Raw genomic sequence first — 21,319 nt, 5'->3', positions numbered from 1 at the left:
CAGAAAGTGATGTTCATTCACTTTCCACAGTGAATCATAGAGTTGGGAGAGACCGCATGGGTCATCCAGTCCAACCCCATTCCTGCCGAGAAGCAGGAAATCATATTCAAAGCACCTCCAACAGATGGCCATCCAGCCTCTGCTTAAAAGCCTCCAAAGAAGGAGCCTCCACCACAGTCCGGGGGAGAGGGTTCGAGTGCCGAACAGCTCTCACAGTAAGAAAGTTTTTCCTAATATTCAGGTGGAATCTACTTTCCTGTAGTTTAAAGCCATTATTCTGCATCCTAGTATCCAGTGAAAATACTCTTCATATCCATAGTATGGTTTTATTTGTTTGCTTCTGGTGGCCAAGGGGATAAAAGCCTTGTGGCTTGAAGGTTGGGCTGCTGACCAGAAAGCTGCCAGGTTCGAATCCCACCCAGGGAAAGTGCGGATGAGCTCCCTCTATCAGCTCCAGCTCCATGCGGGGACATGAGAGAGGCCTCCCACAAGGATGGTCAAACATCAAAAACATCCGGGCGTCCACTGGGCAACGTCCTTGCAGACGGCCAATTCTCTCACTCCAGAAGCAACTCCGGTTGCTCCTGACACGGAAAAAAAAATGTTTGCTTGTTTTTTTGCAGGAATTGGTAGAGTGATATGTATGTGTCTGGCACTCCAAGGTCTCTTGGAGGGTTAATGTGCTCATCAGCCTTCTACATTTGCACATCCCTATTATAGCTCCATTTAATCTGTCATGTAATGTAATTCAAATGCCTTAATGTCACCTGTCAACCTAGGAGCCTCCGGTGGCCTAGGGTATAAAAGCCTCATGACTTGAAGGTTGGGTTTGCTGACCTGAAAGCTACCAGGTTCGAATCCCACCTGGGGAGAGTGTGGATGACCTCCCTCTATCAGCTCCAGCTCCATGCGGGGACATGAGAGAAGCCTCCCACAAGGATGGTAAAACATCCGGGCGTCCCCTGGGCAACGTCCTTGCAGACGGCCAATTCTCTCACTCCAGAAGCAACTCCGGTTGCTCCTGTCACACACACACACACACAAAACAAAACAAAACAAAACAAAAAACCAGTCAACCTATACCATTACAATGAATTCTGGAGGGTCAGTTAAATAGCATTTCTTGTATGAATTTATGAACTTTATTATTACATTAAAGCATGCTTTACATTAAAGCATGCTGACATTCCTACTATATTTTTGCCTACCTTTTAAAATATTCCAAATCCAGAGTTCCATACAGCCATCCTATATTTTAATGTATCATTTCAGCCTGAGTGGGATGCTTGGGAATTGGGGGTGTAGCCCTATTGGTTTAGCTGGATCTCTCAGTGGTATTAGAAAACATTGACTGTGGTACCCATGGTAGTCTTTCCAGGTTAATGTGCTGGAATGGGGCTTGGAGATAGTTTTCTACTGTAGCACAATTCCTTCCAGGAGAGCCCCTTTCTGAATGCTGTGATGGAAAATTCCCATATGGCTCCTTGGCCACTGGCCTATGGAATCTCTTAGAGCTCTGTGTCCCTGTAATGTTTAATATAATATCATTTGAAATTATGGGGTTCCATGGAATCTGTTTCTGTGCTAAATGGGTGCTTGGGTGATAATATAATATAATATAATATAATATAATATAATATAATATAATATAATATAATGAGCTGGGTGAACTTAATCTAGAGAAGAGAGAGGTGCTCCTGGTCAGTTGAAAGGTAGATCTGAGAATACGGGTTCAATCTATGCTAGATAGGATTACATTTCCCATGAAAATGTAATTGCATTTTGAGCATGTTCCTGGATTCATTATTGAGCCTATTGGCCCCAGTTTCATTGGTGGCTATGAGTGCATTTACTAGTGTGCCCATTGTGCTTGGAAATGTCTGATTTGGCCATAATGACACATGTCTTCATTACATCTTGTTTGGGTTACTTCAGTGTGATCTGAATGGAGCTCAGTTGGCCTAAAAAGCTATAGCTAAATTGTTAACTGGGACTGAACACAGGGATCAAACCATTCCCTTCTTGCAATAGCTCCACTCGCTACTGTTTCAGGCCAAAATTCAAAGTTCTGGTGATGACCCATGAAGCCCATTATGGCTAGAGTCCAGACTGTTCCAAGGACTAAAACTTTATTATCCCACAAGAGTTCTGTGTTTTCTGGAGAGGTCTTTCTGTGTCCCATCAATTTCTCAGACTTTTTTGATGATGCGATAGATTCCTTCCCAAGCTATCCCTGTTGTTCCAATGAGTGACACACAGAGAGATGGCATCAGTAGTCCTAATAAGAATACACTGTACTTATAAGTCATGCTTATAAGTTGGCACACATTTCCATGGTTTGAAAATATTCAAAAACAAATTCCCCAAAGCCAACCTTGATCTTGCTCTTTTATACAAGAGGCAACATTTTACTGAGTCATTGTATATAATGGGACTTGAACAGTCATTTTTAAAAATGGGACTTGAACATCCACAGATTTTGGTATACACAGGGTGAAGGGGGGATCCTGGAGCCAAACTCCAGCAGTTAACAAGGGCCAATTGCATTTTCAGACTACAGATCCCATCAGACTTCACCACTGGCTATGGTGGTTAGGACTGATAAGAACTGTAAGATGAACAACATCTGAAATGCCACATGTGCCCTATACCCTGCTTAATTTCTGTACATGGAATGAGCGTATTTCTCTCAAGGAAGCATCTTTTTTGTTGTTGCTTAGGTTAAAGCCACCATTTTTGGGGAAGGTAAATCATACATCATGTTTGCTAGCAGAGACTCTGACGTCAATTAAAAATTGGGGTGTGAAAGAGTATATGGAACAGAGTCCTTCAACCTTGAATACAGGTTTGGCTTTGACCCACTATTTCTGAAGTGAGAAGACCATGACAAAGTGTGCGTGGAATGCACTGTTTGTTAATTAGACCAAGGATAAATTGGGACAAACTGTTCATTTATTTAATGAGTCTTTGTGAAGTGCATCTCATGAAGAAACAAGGCTGAAAGCCGAAAAGCATAATGTTTTGCTGGTGTGGAAACCAAAAATAGGCCACCATGACGGCTTCAAAAAGATCTGAGGTTGCTGATTGGACTTAATCTGAATTTGAACTGGGTCCTTTGAGCCCTAAAACTTGAACACATAAGATGATAACAATGGATATTATGTCTCCAACTATGTTTCAAAGTCAACCAGACATATACAACAGTTGTTTGCTTTACGGTCTTGAAGTTGATTATTAAATGTCAGATATTTGCTTGTGTCGCCCTTCCAAATACAGGCCTATGTGTAATGTGTGTGAAAAATCTAAAATTTTAGGCCTCTGTTTTCAGAAGTTTGTTCTATTCAAAACAAACAATATTTCCGCCTGACTGAAATAATGCTTTTTGTATCATGCACATTAATGCATAATCCTTCCAGATGATATGTATAAATATGGAAATTGAGGTTGCCATTATAACTGTTATCCCTGAATCCTATGATGATCTTTGGGCCAGCCCAAACAACGCAGCAACACTTTGGTAATTGCTGCTCTATGGAAAAGCATTAAGTCCCATCTGGCCAAAGCCTTATGTCCACTTCCAAATGTGATGCCCACACAGCAATAATAGCACTAGACAAGAAAGAAGAACAAAAAAAATCCTGATGCTGTGTACTGATGAGACCCTGCCTGAAAAATTTACCCAACCAGCATGTTAATCATTTCAGAAATGTTGATCAATATGCCATCAAGAAATGAGGCCCCAAATTATGAATAGGAAAACATAGTAAGCTATGTGGTTATTAATAATTGTTAATGTGGGATTTGTGTATAGATAGTGTTTAAATGCAATTTGTGTCTTGGTTTGTATTGCATACTGATTGCATCATCCAGAGTGTGCTATAGTCTGGAAAGAGTTAATTGCTGAGAAGCTGTGTTGACCTTGATGTGTGGCTGGAGCTAGGGAGTGTCCAGACACAAGTGTGTATGCTTTACTGATTACTTCAGTTCTGTTCTGTTTGCCTAGGTGTTAAGTCCTGTGTCTATTGTCTGCAAGTCTGTTTGTCTTGTACAGTAAAACTTTGTATATAGTTTTACCAAAGTCTCTGGATGTCTCTTCGTTCTCCATTCCACTGACTCCATCCAACTGCTGCTGCGCTGCAAATTACTCTGACAATAATTGCCCGAAAAGTAACATTTCTATGAAATTCCTTGGAGATTTCCCGTAATGCGAACTCACTTTGCCCTTGCTTCACTTCCACCCAGAGAAAATCTCTTTTATCTCCACACAATCAGTTAGGAAGAATGGGACAGGGAGACACAATGAATTTGAGTCAGAGCTTTTAGGGTTTCCTTTAATCTATCTAGCATTATATGATCTATGACCTATCCAGCATGTGTTACAGGTTTTATAATTTTTTTATCAGATATGTTTGGGCCTGATGATTATGTTTATTTTTGTTATGCAGTGTTTTGTTCACATATTGTCTGCTACTTTGCGGGATAGAAATAAAACAACAACAACAACAACAACAACAACAACAACAACAACATGATCTGTGAATGTTTCCTTTTGCCAGACTTCTGTATCAGCTCTCTGGGGAGAGATGTATTGACTGATCAACACCTGAAAGCACCTTATTGTGTGTTAAGATTAATCTGATTAACCAGAGCCAACCCATGAAGCCCATCATGGACTCATTTCCAGTGCCATACCACATTCCTTTCCAATCATGCCCTCTCAGAGATGTGTCAATAAAGCAGACGGACACTTCCAATGCGCCAATGACAATGTTGGAGGAAAATTCTGAGAGTGCCTTGGACAGCAAGAAGATCCAACCAGTCCATACTCCAGGAAATAATGTCCAGCTGATCACTGGAGGGAAGGATATTAGAGGCAAAGATGAAGTACTGGGAAAGATATAGAAGAAACTTTTATGAGAAGACACCAAGATGGTTATCAACACTCGAAGCAAACCAAAGACGACTGTTAGGTTGAACGAAATGGTCCAAGAACAAAGATCTGCTGGTAGGGAAGAAAAATAACCTTGAGCTGAGAACACATGAGGAGATTTAAAAAACCTACAAAGAAGTAATATGGCTTCAATATCTACAAATCAAAGAGCATTACAATAATGATGAGAAATTAGGTTTTTGGGAAAAAGAAGATTTCTGAGAAACGATATTACAAACAGAAAAAAAACTTATAACGAAAATATATAGTAACTAGCTGTGCCCGGCCACGCGTTGCTGTGGCCAAGTATGGTGGTATGGGAAATAAAGTATTGAGGGATTGGTGGTAGTTAAGGTAAAGGGTAAAGGTTTTACCTTACATTAAGTCCATTATAAATGGGTTATATAGTTGTGTGGAAGGGCCTTGAGTCTACACTGCCATATAATCCAGTTCAAATCTGATACTCTGTATTTTATAGGCAGTGTGGAAGAGGCCTAACTCTACCTGTCCCCTGGGCTGAGTGGGTTGCTAGGAGACCAAGTGGGCGGAGCTTAGTCTTCTAACTGGCAGCAATTGGATAAAAACAATTATTCATCTCCCTCTAATTAGGACTTTATTTTTCTTTTCTTTTTGTTGTATGAATGTAGAGGCGTGGATGAGGGGTTGTGCTGCCAAGTTTAGTGCTTCTGGGATGTGTAGTTTTGTTGTTTTGTCCTAGGCCGAAATTTCATTACCCTTTTATATATATAGATTTGTTGGATTGGGCTACTGAAACTGAGGAAATTAAAAATTCAATGATAAAATGGGCCAGGAATATAGGGAGACCCATTCAGATGAAAGAATGGGAAGAAATTTGGCTAAGGAGATTGAAATTTACTTATACAACGGACTTAAAAGAAAACTGGCTAAAAATGTTACATCGATGGTACCTCACACCAAAGAAACTAAGTATCATGTATAAAGAGTCGGACAATAAATGTCCGAAATGCAAGACCAAAAAAGTCACATAATACTATTGCTGGTGGACCTGTGATAAGACAATGATATTCTGGAATATGATCCGTGAGGAGTGCCAGAAAATATTACAAGTCAATTACAAAATGAAACCAGAGATTGGGTATGTTTGAGACAGATCTCGTAGGCGATCCTAACAAAGAAAAATTTCTTATTTTCCTTACGACAGCTGCAAGAATGGTTTTTGCTAAAATGTGGAAATTAGAAAAGATTCTGGACAAAGAAGACTGGCTAAATAAGGTATTGGAGATAAAGGACATGGATAGACTAACATACCTATTTGAAAAGAATCTTGGCAGAAGAGTAAAAATGACCGATTGGTCAATACTGGAGGACTACATCAATTTGAACTATCAAATATAAAAAGAGATGAGGAGGTTCAAATTAGATGAGCAAAGGGGAAAGAAAAATCTTTACAAACTTTGAGAAAAATATTAAGAATATAAAATAGAAGGAAGAAGAACAGAAGTCAACCTTTATATAAAACTCCTTTAAAAAATTCTCTCTCTTTTCTTTTTGGAACTATCTTTATTTTTTATTTTTGCATTATCTCTCCCCCCCCCTACTTTTCTACATTGCAGTTTGTTTCCCCACTTTTGCTGTATAAACTTTTGAAACTTTAATAAAAATTATATTTAAAAAAGAATCCCGGAGTTGGAAGAGATCACAAGGGCAATCAAGTCCAAGCCCATTGGGCCATGCATAATCAATTTGATCTCATGTTGGCTTTGACTTATGCCAATCCTAAGAATGAGATGATTCTAAGAGAACTTGTTATTAGGTACCCTATTGAGGGCCATGGCTTCCTTGATTGAATTAATCTATCTGTAATGTGGTGGCGCAGTGTGTTAAAGTGTTGAGCAGCTGAACTTGCAGACCGAGAGGTCCCAGGTTCAAATCCCGGGAGCGGAATGAGCGCATGCTGTCCGCTCCAGCTCCTGCCAACCTAGCAGTTCGAAAAAATGCCAATGTGAGTAGATCAATAGGTACCGCTCCGGCAGGAAGGTAAGGGTGCTCCCTCCAGTCATGCCAGCCACATGACCTTGGAGGTGTCTACGGACAACGCCGGCTCTTCGGCTTAGAAATGGAGATGAGCACCAACCCCCAGAGTCGGTCACGACTGGACTTAACGTCAGGGAAAAACCTTTACCTTTACTTAATGTGGTGGGATAGACTGGATTTATTCTCATTGTGAAAAGGCACCTAAAGGTGCCTAAATTTATTATATTTACCTACGTACTGGCCGTTTTTGGCTTAAGAAGGTCCTATTGCAGAGTTTTCTGGGGCCGAAAGAGTGTGTCTTTTTTTTTAAAAAAAATTAATTTTAATGATCCTTCCGCAGGAAGAGTGTGTCTTACCCAAGGTCACCCAGTGGGTTTCCATGGCTGAGTGGAGATTCAGGGCTGTAGTCCAAAAGCCATTCCAAAACCAAATCCTAGGCATATCTATGCAAAAGGAAGTCCAAATTGAGCTCTATGGGTCTTATAGGGGAATGCAACAGGAGGTTTGAAGGCAATGTGAGAGTCATGTGGTCCTCCAGGCATTGGAAGACGCTGGCTTTCTTATCAGGGGAAGTTCATGGCTCTACTTCAGGTTTCCGACTTTATAAACACTGAACCCTTGTCCCAAAACATGTTCAGCACCTTGGATAGTTCTGCAATGGATTCAGTGGCCTATTCACTTACCTTCAGATAACTACTGGTTTGCAGCTCCCAGTGGTCTATGCTGGAAAGGGCTGTGGGAATTGCAATCCAATATCTAATGGGTCCCATGACCCCTACTTTTTCTTTATAGTCCATTAATATTTGTATCGCAAGAGACTGTTACCCAGCTATCCTAAAAATGGCACAAAAGATTGAAGAATCAAAAAACCCTATGAAGTGTGTGTGTTTTATATAGACAGCTAAATCAGAATTTCTTGCAGAGCTTATACTTATTTTGTATGTATTTTTCAGATGTGTGTGTATATATATTTATTTATGTACATGTATATGTGTGTGTATATATGTGTGTACTTGTGCATACATCTGTGTATATGTGTGCACATGTGTATACATGTGTATATGTGTTTATACAGTAGAGTCTCACTTATCCAACATAAACGGGCTGGCAGAACGTTGGATAAGCGAATATGTTGGATAATAAGGAGGGATTAAGGAAAAGCCTATTAAACATCAAATTAGGTTATGATTTTACAAATTAAGCACCAAAACATCATGTTTAACAACAAATTTGGCAGAAAAAGTAGTTCAATATGCAGTAATGCTATGTAGTAATTACTGTATTTACGAATTTAGCACCAAAATATCATGATGTATTGAAAACATTGACTACAAAAATGTGTTGGATAATCCAGAACATTGGATAAGCGAGTGTTGGATAAGTGAGACTCTACTGTATATGTGTCTATATGCATTTGTGTGTACATGTATATAAATGTATGTGTATGTCTATATATGTGTATGACTGTATGTGTACATACTTGTGCATACACATATATACAAGTACATATGTGTATACTTGTACATACATGTGTGTACATGCATGTATGTCTTCATCTATGTGTGCGTATGTGTACATGTGTATACATGTGTATATGTGTACATACATGTGTGTACATGTTTTATATACATGTGTATTTGTGTACATGCATATACATATATGCATACATATATGTATATATGTATATATAAATATGTATGTACATATACATATATGTGTATATGTATGACTGTGCATGCATATGTGTGCGTTTATGTATATACATGTGCATATGTGTGTGTAATTGTACGTACATGTGTGTACACATATTTATATAAACATGTGTATTGTATGTATGTACATGTATATACATGTACAGTATATATAAATATGTATGCATGTATATATGTATGATTATACGTGTATATATGTGTGTATATGTATATGCATGTGCACATGTGTGTATTAGTACATATAGGTGTGTATGTGTGTACATGTATATACATGTATGTGTATATATACACACACACATATATATATACACACACACAAAAGTATATATTGTACCAGGAACAAAGTAATTCTGATCCAGCTTTCTTATTAAAAAACAACGAAGAAAGGGGATTTCCAAAGCTCTCTCGAAAATCTCCCCAAAGAGGTTGGATAACTCCCCGCTTGGGATACTATGCAGTGTTCCTCAAACCTTCCTCCTCCAGATTCTTGGACTCCAACTCCCAGAAGCCCCGGCCAGCTTGCCCAACAACCAGGAATTCTGGGAGCTGAAGTCCCAAACCCAGGAGGACAAAAGTTTAGGGCACACTGTTTTAGATGGAGATCCTGCATTGAGCAGGAGTGGTGTTGAGACACGATGGCTTTCCCATTCTAGGATTTTAATGTTTAAAAAAGGTTCCTATGCATTTCCACCACGTTAGACCCCTGATCAGAGAGGATGCCACCAAGTGCGATTAGGAACCTGAAGTTTCATGTGATTTCCCTCCCTACCGAGCCCTAGATTCTAACCAAGAGAAGGCGGTGGCTGGGAGAGCGATGCATGACGGAAAAGGGGAAAAGACAGGCCGCTGTAACTGCGCATGTCAAGATTTAAAGGAGCCGAGCCGAGAATGGGAGCCTGAGGCAGCTTTCTGTAGGAGGCCCAGGAATTCTTTTTAGGGCCTGCGTGAGTTGGAGATGTTTGTGGATGTGTCCCTTCGAGGCGTTTTCCGATTGATGGGGATCCTGGCCAGATTTGTTCGGAAGGGATTGGCCCTTGCCTTCCCCTGAGGCTGAGAGAGTGTGACTTAGGTTTCCATGGCTGAACAGGAGTTCAGACTCAGGTCTCCAGGCTGGGGCTTGTGCTTGGAGTGTTCCCATTGGCCCTACATCAAACATAGATGGTTTATAGGAAACAAACGAATTTAATTCAGATATATATATATATATACACACACACACACACACACACATACACACACACACACACACACACACACACTAATTTACACGTGGCACCGCTGGTTAAACTGCTGATCTGCTGACCGAAAGGTTGCTGGTTCGAATTTGGGGAGCGGAGTGAGCTCCTGCTGTTAGCCCCAGCTTCTGCCAACCTAGCAGTTCAAAAACATGCAAATGTGAGTAGATAAGTACTGCTCTGGCGGGAAGGTAACAGCACAGTCAGTCGTACCGACCACATGTCTACGGACAATGCCGGCTCTTTGGCTTAGAAATGGAGATGAGCATAGAATCATAGAATCATAGAATAGTAGAGTTGGAAGAGACCACATGGGCCATCCAGTCCAACCCCCTGCTAAGAAGCAGGAAATCGCATTCAAAGCACCCCCGACAGATGGCCATCCAGCCTCTGCTTAAAAGCCTCCAAAGAAGGAGCCTCCACCACGGCCCCGGGGAGAGAGTTCCACTGTCGAACAGCTCTCACAGCACCAACCCCCAGAGCCAGACATGACTGGACTTAATGTCAAGGGAAAACCTTTACTTTTAGCTATGTGTAAATATGTGTGTGTGTGTAGCAGGAATGGGCAAACCTTGGCCCTCCATGTGTTTTGGACTTCAACTCGCACAATTCCTAACAGCTGGTAGGCTGTTAGGAATTGTGGGAGTTGAAGTCCAAAACACCTGGAGAGCCGAAGTTTGCCCATGCTGGTGTATAGGCAGTCCCCATATAATCCAGTTCAAAGCAGATAATCTGGGATCAGATTTTGGGCTATAGAGCAGTGTTGATCCAGTTCCAAGCAGCCAGCAAAAAATTTAGAATAAATAGTGCTTAAAATTAAAATTAAATTAAATGTGTCTTTGCTTTTAATTACCATGTTTCAGTATTAATACCACGCAAATACAGAGTTTATGATTATGGAATAACATGGGATATCATATTAATTGGGCCTTTTTTGAAACAGCCAAACACTACATTAATCCAGCATCTACCAGTTAACTTTGGGCCCTTCCACACTGCCATGTAACCCAGAATATCAAGGCACAATATCTGCTTTGAACTGGGGTATCTGAGTCCACACTGCCATATAATCCAGTTCAATGTGGATTTTATAAAGCTGTGTGGAAGGGATCTAAGGATCTATTGTGTTTGGGATTTTGGAATTATGGATAAGTGGTACTCAACCTGTGTGTTTGGGAGATCTGCTCCTTTAACAGTTGCAGCTTCCTTCAGACCTAGCCAGCATATCCATTGGTGAAGAATGATGGGAATTCAAATAATGATGGCTCTGATTTTTTTAAAAAAATCCAAAAAGTAAGCCTGGATTTTGCCATTTGCTGACCACTGTGCTAATGTGTAGGCATACCTGTTTTGTCCACTGCCATTTCACTGATCCCCGGGCTTTCTCTAGGGACCTTGTCACATTAGGAAATACTCCATTTCTGAGACTGTTTAAGAATGATTTTGAATAGTTTCACATGACGTTTGCCCCACCTTGTCAGTGTTCTGTTGGAATCCGTTTGCAAAGCATCGCAGAAATGGATTATTTGCAGACAGAATTCTAATTGTGTTTTTTGAAATACTGCGGATTCAATACAGTAGCATCCAGTCCAAAAAAAATATGGGATGCATATTGATTATATCCCAATGTGATAAGGTCCTAGCATTCATTTGAATAGTTTGTCATTTTATATTAAAGACAACATTTTACTATCCCATTGTATAAAGATGTTGTGCATCTATGAATTTTGGTATCCATGGAAGGTCCTGGAAGCAAACCCCAGTGGATATCTAGGGTCCACTCTATGATCTTATTGTCATAATAGGCACTCCAGGTTGCATTTCACAACCGAGAAGGCAATGTATCTTTTTCTCTTTCACTCATAGAAGCACCATGGACCAATACAGCATCCTCGGCCGCATTGGAGAAGGGGCACATGGCATTGTTTTTAAAGCCAAAAACATAGAGGTAAGTGGGATCCTTCTTGTCACCAGGGCTTAACAACTCACCCTCTTTCTCAAATATGGAAGTTTAAGACCTGTTTTTTTTTTTTTTTTACTGTACTTTCTTTCTTGTCAGACTGGGGAGACAGTTGCCCTGAAGAAAGTAGCTCTCCGGAAGCTAGAGGACGGGATCCCCAACCAAGCACTTCGGGAGATCAAAGCCCTGCAAGAGATTGAAGAAAACCAACATGTGAGTAGTTTGTTGAAGTGTGTTCCAGAAAGTGGATTAATGCACCAGCCTTTCAGGTGTTTTGGACTTCATTTCCCAGTGTTGACTATGCTGACTGGAGCTTCTGAGAGTAGAAGGATCAAGGATTGAAGAATGGGCGGAAAGTGTGGTTTGCATGAGGTGTTCTTGGAACTAAATTTTTATCTGATGGCTGGAGATGGGCTGATTTTCTTTTCATTTTCTTAAATCAAACATTCTGGTGTTCTCTCTTAGCATGGTGTGATTTGAGTAGTGTATGGAAGAGGCTTCCTAATTTGTAGTTTGTTCCCTTTGGCATGAGATCTTAAGAGGCTGCAAAACTAATAATTCCATCTCTCTTTTTAGGTGGTGAAATTGAAGGATGTCTTTCCCCATGGCACGGGGTTTGTGCTTGTGTTTGAATACATGCTTTCTGATCTGTCCGAGGTGATCCGCAACTCCGAACAGCCTCTCACTGAGGCTCAAGTGAAAGGCTACATGCTTATGCTGCTCAAGGGAGTGGCCTTCTGCCATGCCAACTCCATCATGCATCGGGTAAGGCCTGAGTCTAGTCTGATTATACTCTTTTCCTTCAGTGTCCCTTTTCCTGAGCCTGCACTGACTTCCTATCTTTTCCTCTTAACACCTGCAGATCTTCTGAATCTTTGTCTTTTCTTTCCAGGACCTGAAACCAGCCAATTTGCTGATCAGCTCCACAGGTCAGCTGAAAATTGCTGACTTTGGTCTGGCCAGGGTCTTTACCAGTGATGGGGAGAGGCTCTATAGCCACCAAGTAGCCACCAGGTGAATAGGGATTGGCAGGGCGTGTGGACTGATAATTAAGGCAATATGTAGTGGTTTGACCATTGTTCTGCAACTCAAGATTAAGGTTCTGTTTCATGTTTGATCATGAAAATCCATTGTGTAACCTTTGGAGAGTCACACACTCTCAGCCCCAGAAAGTCCTAAGTACACCTTAGAGTCAAAAGCGTTAAGGCATACAACGACAAATGAAAATCAGCACCACCCAAGTACATATTTTATTCCAAGACTCTTGAAGTATAGCTTGGAAGTGTAGCTATGGAGTAGGAAGATGCTGGGAACTGTGACATAGATTGTATTAGAAGGGTGGAGTTTGATGTGTAAGGAGTGATGGAGACGAATGGGTTTGGATCTCCTCAGAGGTATGTCTTTTGTGATCTTCTTCTCCATGAGGTGGTATCGGGCTCCTGAACTTCTCTATGGTGCTAGGAAATACGACGAAGGTGTGGATTTGTGGTGAGTACCGTTATCTTACTTTTTTGCTATAAGAGTCCTGACACTCTTATCCAGACACTATGTTGTGGGTATTCTTTCTTGAGAGTGGAAAATTAACCCCAACCTATTGAAATTGCAGTGGTTAGACAAAAAGAAAATAGGGATGATATTTGATTCCATGTCTAGTTAAGTATAGCATATGTAAGAAATTAATCCTTCCCTCTCTTTTTTTTACAAATACATAAAAGGAACATACTTGAATATAAGTCAAACTCATAATAAGGTGAGGATAGTTTTGAGGGGGAAAATTGTGGATTGCACTATGATCTGGATCGGTTGAACATACAACATTGGGGTATGTAAAAAAAACAAAAATGCATAAAAGGAATCGACTTTGGAAGAGCTAAAGAGGAGATCTGTTTATTTGTGAGAGTACAATGGAGTGGGGTGTAAATTGCATTGCTAATCTTAAAATGTATAAATCTTTAAAAATACAGCTGACAAAAGGAAAATAAATGAGGAAGAAGAAGGAAAAATGGGGAGCAGGGGGAGAAGGGCAAGAAAAGCAGTCTGCTTCTATTATGGTCCCAGTGCTAAGATAGTGGCAAAAGGCAAAGGAGAGAAGTTCCCATCCCATTAACCATCCCTTGCTGAAATTAGGGAAAGAATGGCATCCCTCCTTCCTTCCTCACTCCCCCCCCCCCGCCTCAGTAGCATTCAGTAGTAACAAAGCTCAAAGAATGCATCCATTTTGGGCTCTTGAGGTGGAACTGAACAGCGGTAACCATTTTTTGACAAGGGCTTGCTGCATTACTCTCTCTGCAGAAAGACTGTGATGGCAATTTTTAATAGGGGCAGAGAGGCTTTTATTACAGTAAGTCCCTATTAAAAATGGCTGCCATCAAGAGAATAACAGTTATGTGGGGAGAAGGGGAACCACAACAAAGAATCTAGTTCTACAGAAGTTTGAACCCAAGAACTAGGATTTAGTGAGATTCTGAAACAAAGATGTTTCAGCTCCACCTTACAGTTTCATCTCCTGTAATTTGGGCTACTGATTCTCTTTCCTTTGACCAGGGCTGTGGGCTGCATCTTTGCGGAACTTCTCAACAATTCTCCCCTCTTTCCTGGAGAGAATGATATTGAGCAGCTATGCTGTGTTTTAAGAGTGCTTGGGACCCCGAACCAGAAGATCTGGCCGGTGAGCTTTAGTTGTCATGAGCTCAAGGGTTAGAATCATGTTGCTTTCCAGCTATCATTGGACTGTAATTCCCATCACACCTAGCCAGTGGTGAGGAATATTGGGAATTGCGGTCTGAAAGCATTTGAAGGTCTGTACTTGCTCTCCATCCCCCCTTCCCTTTAAATGACTTGCTAAGACAGGAGCTGTGGCTGTGGCTATTTCTCCATGGGACGGATGGAGACTTTCAAAGTAAAAGAGATCTCTTGTTGTTGTTGGGACAGGAGATTACTGAGTTGCCTGATTACAACAAAATCTCCTTCAAAGAGAAATTGCCCATTCCTCTGGAGCAAGTAGTACCTGATGCCTCCCCACAAGCTGTGCAGCTTCTGAAACAGTTCCTGGTCTATCCTTCCAAACAGCGTGTGCAGGCAGCAGAGGTAAGGCTGAATACACCCTATTTTCTGGATTAGCGGAGGTTCCTAGCTGGTTTTCATTGCTGCTAGAATGTTGCAGGCAAGGAATTTTGTAATGTCATATTCAGCAAGTAGTGGGACACATTGACCAGCAGCATACTGCTGAGCTACACAGCTGGAACTGAGGCTTATGACTGCACACAGATGTTGTCATAACCCTCGTGTGTGCAGCCACGTATTAACTGTATTAAGTAGTCAGACCTGTGGTAGGAAATAATCTCTTATCATCTTCCATAAGGCCCTTACACCACAACCTGGCCCTCTGGATGCACCTATGTCTCCCTTATCAGCCATGTAATTGTTCTTGGACTCATTGTAGGTGCTCTTGAGCACTAAAAAGGAAGGAGTAGCTTTATACTGTGGGTGGAGTTTGTGTCATCTTCCCTTAGTGATCATAATTAGGCACAAAGAAAGTTGGTGATCAGTGGCTTAGGAGATGGTGCTTTGGTGCACCGAGGGAAGTGGCGGGACAGAGGGAGTAGCTTCTGCTGTCTCTTGTATAAACACTGATTGAGACTACTGCTTCACCATTGTTACAACTGGCAACCATAGGCCCAAATGTTCCTACAAAATTTATTAAATAGTCTACTACAGTACAAGCCCCGAATCTGTAGGGGATACATTCCAGGACTTCCAAGTGTATGTGTCAAAAGTAATGGGGAACCCTACTGAACAAATTACTTCTGGTAGGAGAATACCATAGAGTTGTGTGGAGGACCTAGGAGATGCTTAGAGCACACCTCTTTAAGTATTTTGTCCAACACAACTGTATAGTCAACATCTAGCAGAAGCACATCATAGGTCTGGATGCTTGTGATCTGCTGAGGGAATACATTTTGTCAGAGGCATATAATGGAAACTGCAAGTAATGATCTTGCAGATACAAAAGGTTTGTCCTCTTAATTGTAGTTCATTTGAGTTTGCCACTTATTTTTGCATTCCGGTGCAGGCAGAAAAAGCAGGAGGCGAATTTAAGGCAGGCATGGGGAAAGTGACCCTTGGAGCCTTTAGTTGTTTGTTTATATCACCTCACCATCAGCAGCAAATATGGTGAGACCTAAGGCCAACCAAAAGAGCACTTGCTTATTATTCTTTCACCAATTATCTAGCCCTTTTTTTTTCTTCTGCATTGTATCTTTTTAGATTCCAATCCTGTAGTCTGAAGTTCTTTTGTGTTCAATTGTGTATAAGCAACTCAAGGAGACTTTTTGGCTTAGGCTGAAAAGGCTTTATGTCAGTTTGCTGTCCACTTTCAAGTCATTTCCAACTCCTGTTTTGACTCTAAGGTTTGATCAGAGGAGTTGTTTTTGCTTTCCTTTGAGGTTGAGAGAGAGTGACCTGCCCAAAGTCACCCAGCAGGTATCTAAAGCTGGTTAGGGATTTGAACCCAGGACTTCAGATTTGTAGTTTCATGCTGAAACCATTACGGCCCACTGTAGATACTTAAAATATCTCCTGTAGGCAGATGCAAAGATAGGGTTGGTGTCTGGAGTAGTTCTGACATGGAGCTAATGACTATTTCAAGTTTAACCACTTGGAGGCACCCTGCACTCCCTGTCTTATTCTTTAGCAGGGGGAACACTAGGAAAACTGGGCAAGATGCTCACAGAGTTTTGCACAACAAGAGATCATAACCTTTCCTGGGTGTGTGCTGAATGCAGGCTTCCAAAGAAGTTGCCATGCAGACCTGCTTTGTTTTAAAAGTATGTGTTCTGCCAGGTGTCAATGTGTGGATCACATAGGAAGGGTGAGAGGGCTTTCAATGAAATGGCAGCTCTAAACTGACTAATTTGTTTTTTTAAATAGTGAAAATAGGTTGAACATCAGTTATCTGGATTTTCACAATCCAAAATACTCCAAAATCTGAAATTGTCCACATGAAGAGTTGAATTAGTGACACCTTTGCTTTCTGATGGTTGAATACACGCACACTTTCTTTGTGCACAAAATTATTGCAAAATAATGAAACATTAATGAATGTTGTGTTTAATCTTGGGTCCCATTTCCAAGATGCCTCATTATTTATATGCAAATATCCTAAAATTAAAAACATGGAACACTTTTGCTCCCAGGTTGAGTATCCATTAACCAAAATAATTGAGAGCAGAAGTAGTGTATTGTATTTTAACTTTTAGTAGGACCAGAGTGCCAACTTCCTACCAATGACTGCCTGAAAGGACACCCTTCTCCGTTGACTTGCTTGTCGCTGTATATTTAAACCAAGGGAGAATCCTACTTCACTTAAATGATATCTTATTATTTAAAGCCCAGCAAAAAACAAAAACCTTCAGTCTTCAAATCCTGCAAGCACAAACTTCAATTTTCCTCCTTTATGAAAGATAAAAACAGCCGCCAGTCTTTTAAGAACTTTTCCAGCACTTCTTCCTAATCAGGGAAAGTAATTTGCCCATTTCAGCAATTTTGAGCTTTTAAAAATCCATTATCCTTTTGTTTTTTCCCCCCGTTTCTGCCCATACATATGGAATTCCCTCCCCACTGAAATTAGATTGGTCCCCTCCCTCCTGGCCTTCAGAAAAAACTAAAAACATTGCTTTGGGACCAGGCTTTTGGTCAATAATGGCAGCAGTGCAATAATAGACTATAAACTAATTTAAAGATGATCCAGACTGCCCTTGGAATATGACTTGGATTATGTGATTTTAACCAACCAATTCAAACATAATATTAAAACAAGGTTTAATATTATGTTTGAATTGGTTGGTTTTAATATTTTATTTATTTATTGATGTATGTACGTATACATGCAGCATTTAATTGTTGCCTTTCTAAGGCTGCCTTGAGTCCCCTTCGGGGTTGAGAAAGGCAGGATACAGGTATGGTAAATAAATTAATAAATACAATAGCCTTAATGCCAGTATCATATGACATGTCACCTTTGACAACCCAAATAAAAATAACATATTATCATTTTAAAGAGGGTTGTAAATACGCTTTATTCTGAACCAAGAAATACATTCTTAGTAGCCAGCAACTGAGACTCAGGCAAACAAGACATAGTTGTGTGAAGAAAGAGGGACTAGGCTCATACAGCAGTTCACTGACATGGTATACTTTTAGATCACACATCCTACAACTATGCCCCCCTAGCTGTTTGGGCCTCTAACTCCCGGAATTCCTGACTATTGAACAAGCTGGTTAGGGCTTCTTGGAGTCAGAGGCCCAAACAGCTGGAGGATCACAGTTGTAGGGTGTCTATTTTAGATGCTACATGCCTTTGTTCCTGTGGAACTCCTTGGGCCTCTCTTTGGCCGCTGTTGAATCAGGTGGCCCTTGGCGAGACTGAGTGAGACCATGCTTGTTTTCTTTTCCTCTCCAGGCCCTCTTGCACCCCTATTTTTTCACCCCTCCACTGCCCGCCCATCACTCAGAGCTGCCTATTCCCCAGCGTGGAGGCAAAAAGGCCCGCCAGGGGCCGCAGCACCAGCGTGACTTCCACGTGGAGCAGCCGCTGGAAGAGTCTCTCGTGGATCTGGAGCTTTTGGCGCCATATGTGATAGACGCATGAAGAAGGGAATTATTTTGCTCACAGACATGTGTGGTATGTCTTTCCCACTGAGGGACTGGCTCACCCTGAAGAGGAACTTGACTATTCAGCTAGTAAGCGGGACCACAACATCAGTAGAGCTTCTACTCCCGTAAGACATAAAGCAGTTGCTCATGCCCAGAGTCTGCTTTTATGCAAGCATATAAAGCAGGGAAGGAGGAGGACATGCTCTCTGTATGTTGTTGAATTTCAACTTTTGTGATCCTCCTATACTGGCTACTAGCACAGATGAGAGTTGGCATCCCTACAATAGCTGGTGGGGAGGGAGAAGACAAAAGCTCTGCTCATTGTGGAAGCTTAGGTAGCCCTTCCTGATCTTACCCTTTGCCCATTGGCAGTGTTTCTTGTTTCACTGAACTATTGTTAGCATAGAAGGATAACAGGGAGCTCACCCCACTCTTTTTAGCACTTTCTAGGGCTTCCAGGACATTCTAGTTTTCTGCAGTTGTTCAGACTTTTGTAAAGGCACTGGTTCTGTGCAGCATTGTAAAGTTTGATAATTAAATACTTTGTATTTATGAACATTCCTAAACTCTTTCTTCAAATGACCACAGTGAACTTTTTGGATCAATCTGTGTTGGCTTTCTCAGAGATGGGACATCTGCTAGGCTTGCTGAGATGAATGTTTGCCATTAAGAGCACGTGTGTGTATCAGCCTGTGTGTGCCTTCGAATTGCCTGTTGACTTAGGGCACCCCCCTGAATTTCATGGGGTTTTCTTAGATAAGTAACGCTCACTACTGGTTTTATCAGTTACTAACTCTGAAATATAATCCACAGCAGGTGGCATTCATTGGCAGTCTCCCATCCATGTATCAGGGCTGCCTCTGCTTCATGTCCAAGATCAAATAAGATCTGGTGACGAGGTTATCTAGCGCTCTCTCAAATGTGCACTTAAGATTTTTCAAGTCATGGTGTGGTTTAATATCCTGCCCTGCGCATCAATTCCAACCATAGTCAGATTTCTTGTGAGCTGGCTGGATCACTTACCACAGGTATCAGAATGGGAAAACTGGTGAATTGAGTCCTGCCTTCTGCTTCCACTCCTGAAGAACAGCCATCTCATGGGGGACATACTCATCTCCTCCTAGAATTGTAATGAAAATAATGCTGATTCCAATCAAGGAGAGAGCGTTCATCCTTCCAGACCTTTTTATATACAAGTGGGGATATCTGTTAATTTTTGTGCATATCCACATAAAGTAAGTCATCTACCATGAGCATTCCTGAAGTCTTCATTTTTGGACCTCTATTGAAATGGACAGTTTTTTATTCTCTCTGTATTTTTAAAAAAGGGCAGTGTTGTGCCAACAATTTTATTTCCATTAGAATTGTTTTGGCAAATATTGTCTCATCAGTTACAATTTGACCCATATGTTCTTGTCAAGTTTTATGGAGGAATCTAGATTTGAAAACGAACAATTTTTTAATAAAAAGTGTGAGCTGATATGTAATTATTTCCCTAAATCAGATACTTGGTATTGATGATGGGTCTTTGCCTTTTTTAGTTTTGCAGGACCAGTTTTATCAAATAAAAGACAGCATCTATAGTTGCAGTATATGTTACAATCCAGATTTGGCACTGCATGCAAAGTTCCCGAAATATTAGAGGTATGAATTGTGGCCAACCGAGTATCCAAACCAACAACACACAAACACATACACACATCTCTGTTATCTATACATAAAAATCAATAAAGATTTGTAAACTTCACAACTAAGTAAATGACAGTAAAGCTCACTGGAATTTCAAGCGTCATTTTGTGCCTACAGTTCTTCCCATCTGTGTGACTCCATGTCAGAGTTAATGAGAATACTCTCCCAAACAAATTGTCCTATGAAACTTGGGCTGGAGGTTGTAACTGCCAGTTTAACTTGTGCTGGGTTTTGTAACCCAACCCTCTTTCTCAGCCCAGTTAAGACAACCTTTTGCCGGTTCATCTTAAACAGGAAAAAAATTGTGCAAGTTACACAGAGGAAAGTGGTTTGATGATTTGATCTTCGAAGGCCATCATATTTGACATTTTAGAAGCAAACTTCATGTAACGGAAACAGCAATAATTCATCGGAAACAGCAATGCTATGCAGGCTCATTTATAGCTGAAAAGAGGGCAGCGTGAAAATAACGAAAGGAAAGAAGGCACAAGAATTAACGGAAACACCAGAATCTGTATATGCAATGCTTGTAAAAATTACTTGTTTTGGATGCTAACTGCAATCCTGGCTCAAAGAAGAGCTTTTCCAGGCTATGTTCAAGCTTATTAGATCCTCTTTCTAAGGTGTCAAAACCCAGCGTTTATAATAAATGCACATGTGTCTATACAAATGTTGGTATTTTTATATAGTTTCCAGAATCACTAGTCAAATGACCTCTTGCAAGAAGTGTATAACCCATAGTCCCGACATGCGCAGGTTGATCATCCCTGAATCCAGACTTGGAAAATCCAAAATCCTGCAAAATTGTCCACATGGGTGGCTGAGATCATGTCACCTTTGCTTTCTGATGGTTCAGTATACACAAACTTTTGTTTCTTGTGATGTCGAAATTCACCTGTGATTATTTTGCCTGATGTGCTTAGAATAATAGAATCATAGAGCTAGAAGAGACTGCATCGGTTCTATGTGTATATGGGCATTGAATGTTTGCCCTATATGTATATAATGTGATCCACCCTGAGTCCCTTTCGGGGTGAGAAGGGCAGAATATAAATACTGTAAATAAATAAATGGGTCATATAGTCCAACCCTCTGCCATGCAGGAAAAACACAATCAAAGCAG

At 40.9% G+C, this 21,319-nt stretch overlaps 1 protein-coding gene across 1 annotated transcript; it reads left to right on the top strand.

The window, feature by feature from the left end:
* The first annotated feature begins 9,443 nt into the window (after positions 1-9,443).
* cdk20 (cyclin dependent kinase 20) lies at positions 9,444-19,065 on the top strand. Its single transcript, XM_003216855.4, has 9 exons — positions 9,444-9,602; positions 11,760-11,841; positions 11,953-12,066; positions 12,430-12,618; positions 12,746-12,867; positions 13,279-13,341; positions 14,398-14,521; positions 14,785-14,940; positions 18,314-19,065. The coding sequence occupies exons 2-9, from the start codon at positions 11,767-11,769 to the stop codon at positions 18,500-18,502; spliced, it is 1,032 nt and encodes a 343-aa protein (XP_003216903.1). The 5' UTR covers positions 9,444-9,602; positions 11,760-11,766; the 3' UTR covers positions 18,503-19,065.
* Positions 19,066-21,319: the final 2,254 nt, after the last annotated feature.

This window comes from Anolis carolinensis, chromosome 2 (assembly GCF_035594765.1).
Source record: "Anolis carolinensis isolate JA03-04 chromosome 2, rAnoCar3.1.pri, whole genome shotgun sequence".
NCBI lineage: Eukaryota > Metazoa > Chordata > Lepidosauria > Squamata > Dactyloidae > Anolis > Anolis carolinensis.
The sequence above is the reverse complement of the archived record's forward strand: the minus strand, read 5'-3'. Positions and strand labels throughout refer to the sequence as shown.